At 46.0% G+C, this 2,977-nt stretch overlaps 1 protein-coding gene across 1 annotated transcript; it reads right to left on the bottom strand.

Annotated features, from left to right (window-relative positions):
* Nucleotides 1-239: 239 nt before the first annotated feature.
* Nucleotides 240-623, bottom strand: LOC119454353 (uncharacterized). The gene has a single exon (XM_037716308.1). It carries the CDS (start codon nucleotides 621-623, stop codon nucleotides 240-242), a length of 384 nt encoding a protein of 127 aa, XP_037572236.1.
* Nucleotides 624-2,977: the final 2,354 nt, after the last annotated feature.

Below are 2,977 nucleotides of genomic sequence, written 5' to 3'. Positions count from 1 at the left end.
AGAAATCACGTGATGGCATAACGGTGCATAGAAACAGTTGCGCCACTACAGCTGTGGCCTCTCCCCCTTACACTCTGTCAGCAATCATGTGATGGCACTGCGGCAGTGTCCGACCGTCCGTGCCCTGTAATGGTGCCAGCTGTGGCCTCTCTCCCTTACACTCTCTCAGCAATCACGTGATGGCACAGCGGCGCGTGCGGCAACGCTGCTTCGTCAGACGTCTCGTTGCAGCAGTCGAGTTATGGTGTGTTGCTGTAGTCGGTGCTAGGACCCAGTTGCGACGGCAGCCACTGCTGCCGCTTTCGTACCATTTCCCTGGCCTTGGTGCCCGGTGACGCGGCCACTCGCTGCTGCCGTCTACGCTCCGCTTCCCTGGCCTTGGTGCCCGGTGACGCGGCCACTCGCTGCTGCCGTCTACGCTCCGCTTCCCTGGCCTTGGTGCCCGGTGACGAGGCCACTCGCTGCTGCCGCTTTCTTTCCGCTTCCCTGGCCTTGGTGCCTGGTGACGCGGCCATTCGCTGCTGCCGCTTTCTTTCCGCTTCCCTGGCCTTGGTGTCCGGTGACGCGGCCACTCGCTGTTGTCGCTTCCGTTCCGCTTCTCTGGCCTTGGTACCCGGTGACATGTTAGCCCGCCGTATGCGCATTCGCTCATTCTTCTTCTGGCGTTTGATATCGGGGGAATCCACTTTCTTGGGGCGCTTCTCCGAACCGCTTGCCGTGGTAGCATCACCGGATCGCTTGGTAGCCATCCAGCCACAGGCGAAAGCCTGTGTCCATTCCACTGGGAGTGTCATGCACAAAAAAAAAAAAAAAGACATGGCATAGTCAGTCGAATGGCCACAGGCTTTCGCCGAACACACTTTGGAATTTAAAAAGTGTCCTTCAATTTTTCTTGATAGGTATCTGTCTACTTTTCTTGTGGAGAACCAAAGTTGCTGTGCAATCCTTGTAGATATTTGCCAAGAAATTCACGTTTGCCTCCTGTACTCCTTGATTACGCAATGCCTCTATGACTGCTGGTATCTCTGCTGAATCAAATGTTTTTTTTTATAACCTATAAAAGCCATATAGAGAGGTTGATTGTACTTCGCAGATTTCTCTATCACCTGATTTATGACATGTATATGATCCATCGTAGAATATCCCTTCCTGAAGCCAGCCTGTTCTTTTGGTTGGCTGAAGTCAAGTGTTGCCCTGATTCTATTGGAAATTACCTTGGTGAATATTTTATACAGTACTGAAAGCAAGCTAATGGGTCTATAATTCTTCAATTCTTTAACGTCTCCCTTCTTATGGATGAGTATAATGTTGGCGTTCTTCCAGCTTTTTGGTACACTTGAAGTCGTGAGGCATTGCGTATAAAGGGCTGCAAGCTTTTCAAGTATGATATCTCCTCCATCTTTGTTTAAATCGACTGTTATTCCATCTTATCCAGCAGCTTTTCCCCTGGTCATGTCTTTCAAGGCCCTTCTAACTTCACCGCTAGTTATAGAATGAGCCTCTGTATCCTGTTCATCACTACTTCGAGTGAAAGTAGCTTGGCTGCTCTGGTAACTGTACAGGTCAGTATAGAATTCTTCCGCTGCTTTTACTATGTCATCGTTATTGCTGATGCTCTGTTTATCATTGCTCTGCTTATTATAATTGCCCTGCTTACCTTTCAGTGCATACATTTTGCCATGTCCTATGCTAAGTTTTCTTCTCACTGATTTCATGCTGCGTCCATGTTTTACTGCTTCCTCAATCTTTTCCATGTTATAATTTCGAATATCCATACTTTCTTCTTGTTGATCCGTTTGACACTTTCATGTCTTGCGATTTTTTGATTAGGTCCTTTGTTACTTTCTTAGCTTACCTACTAGTTGCCTTGGTGCCTTACCTCTCACTTCAATTGCTGCTTCCGAGATCAGCCTAGTTATTGTTACATTCATTACCTCTATGCTGTCGTCATCTTCCTGTTCTAAAGCAGCATATTTATTTGCGAGCACCAGCCTGAATTGGTCTGTTTTTACCCTCACTATGTCTAGGTTGGCCTGTTTCTTCTTGACTAATTTTATTCTTTCTCTCTTCAAATTGAGAAAAATCCTAGACCTTAGATCTAGATCTAGAAATCCTGGATCGGCAGAGAGTATGAAATCTATTTCATTCCTTGTCTCTCCATTAGGGCTTTTCCAGGTCCACTTTATGTTGCTGCGCTTCCTGAAGCCTATTCCTGAAGCGCCTCCTGAGCCTATTCCTTTCTGCGAATTCTACCAACATCTTTACTCTAGTGTTTTTAGAACCGATGCCGTAGTTGCCAATTGCTTGCTCACCAACCTGCTTTTTCCCCACTTTTGCATTGAAGTCTCCCATGACTACAGTATACTGCATTTGCACTTTTCTCATTGCTAATTCAACATCTTCATAAAACTGTTCTATTTCTTCATCGTCATGACTGGAGGTTGGGGTGTAGGCTTGTACTATTTTCATTCTATACCTCCTATTCAGCTTTATTACGACGACTGCTACCCTCTCATTAACGCTGTAGAATTCATCAATGTTCTCTTATCTGGAAGACCTCTGTAGCAGAGGACGAAGTAATGGAATGAATGGCATCCATACGTGACCCGCATTCACCAAGTGAAACGTCACTATGTTTTTAACATTGCTCACCGAATGAACAGGTGCGTCTCATACACATCTTTTTTTTTTGGGTGGGGGCACTGCCATTCTGAGGGGGACGTGACTTATAGACCGGAAAATACGGTATATCGTTATACAGTGTAGCCCAACTATCATGCACACTGATTTAAACATATGCAAGTGCCACACAGCTGGACAAAACCAAGGTAACGTTGTTTGCCGCTGCTAAGAGATATTCAGATAATTTTTTTGCATTCCGCCTAATGACATACTTTGTCTTAATTAATCACTTCTGAAATATAAACGCGACAGCGTTAAGGGCCCCGTGTCGCAGAAAGTCCGGTATGTCGGCTTT

Source organism: Dermacentor silvarum, chromosome 5, assembly GCF_013339745.2.
Source record: "Dermacentor silvarum isolate Dsil-2018 chromosome 5, BIME_Dsil_1.4, whole genome shotgun sequence".
NCBI classification, from domain to species: domain Eukaryota; kingdom Metazoa; phylum Arthropoda; class Arachnida; order Ixodida; family Ixodidae; genus Dermacentor; species Dermacentor silvarum.
Note: the sequence above shows the minus strand (reverse complement) of the source record. Positions and strands in the feature narration are given on the sequence as shown.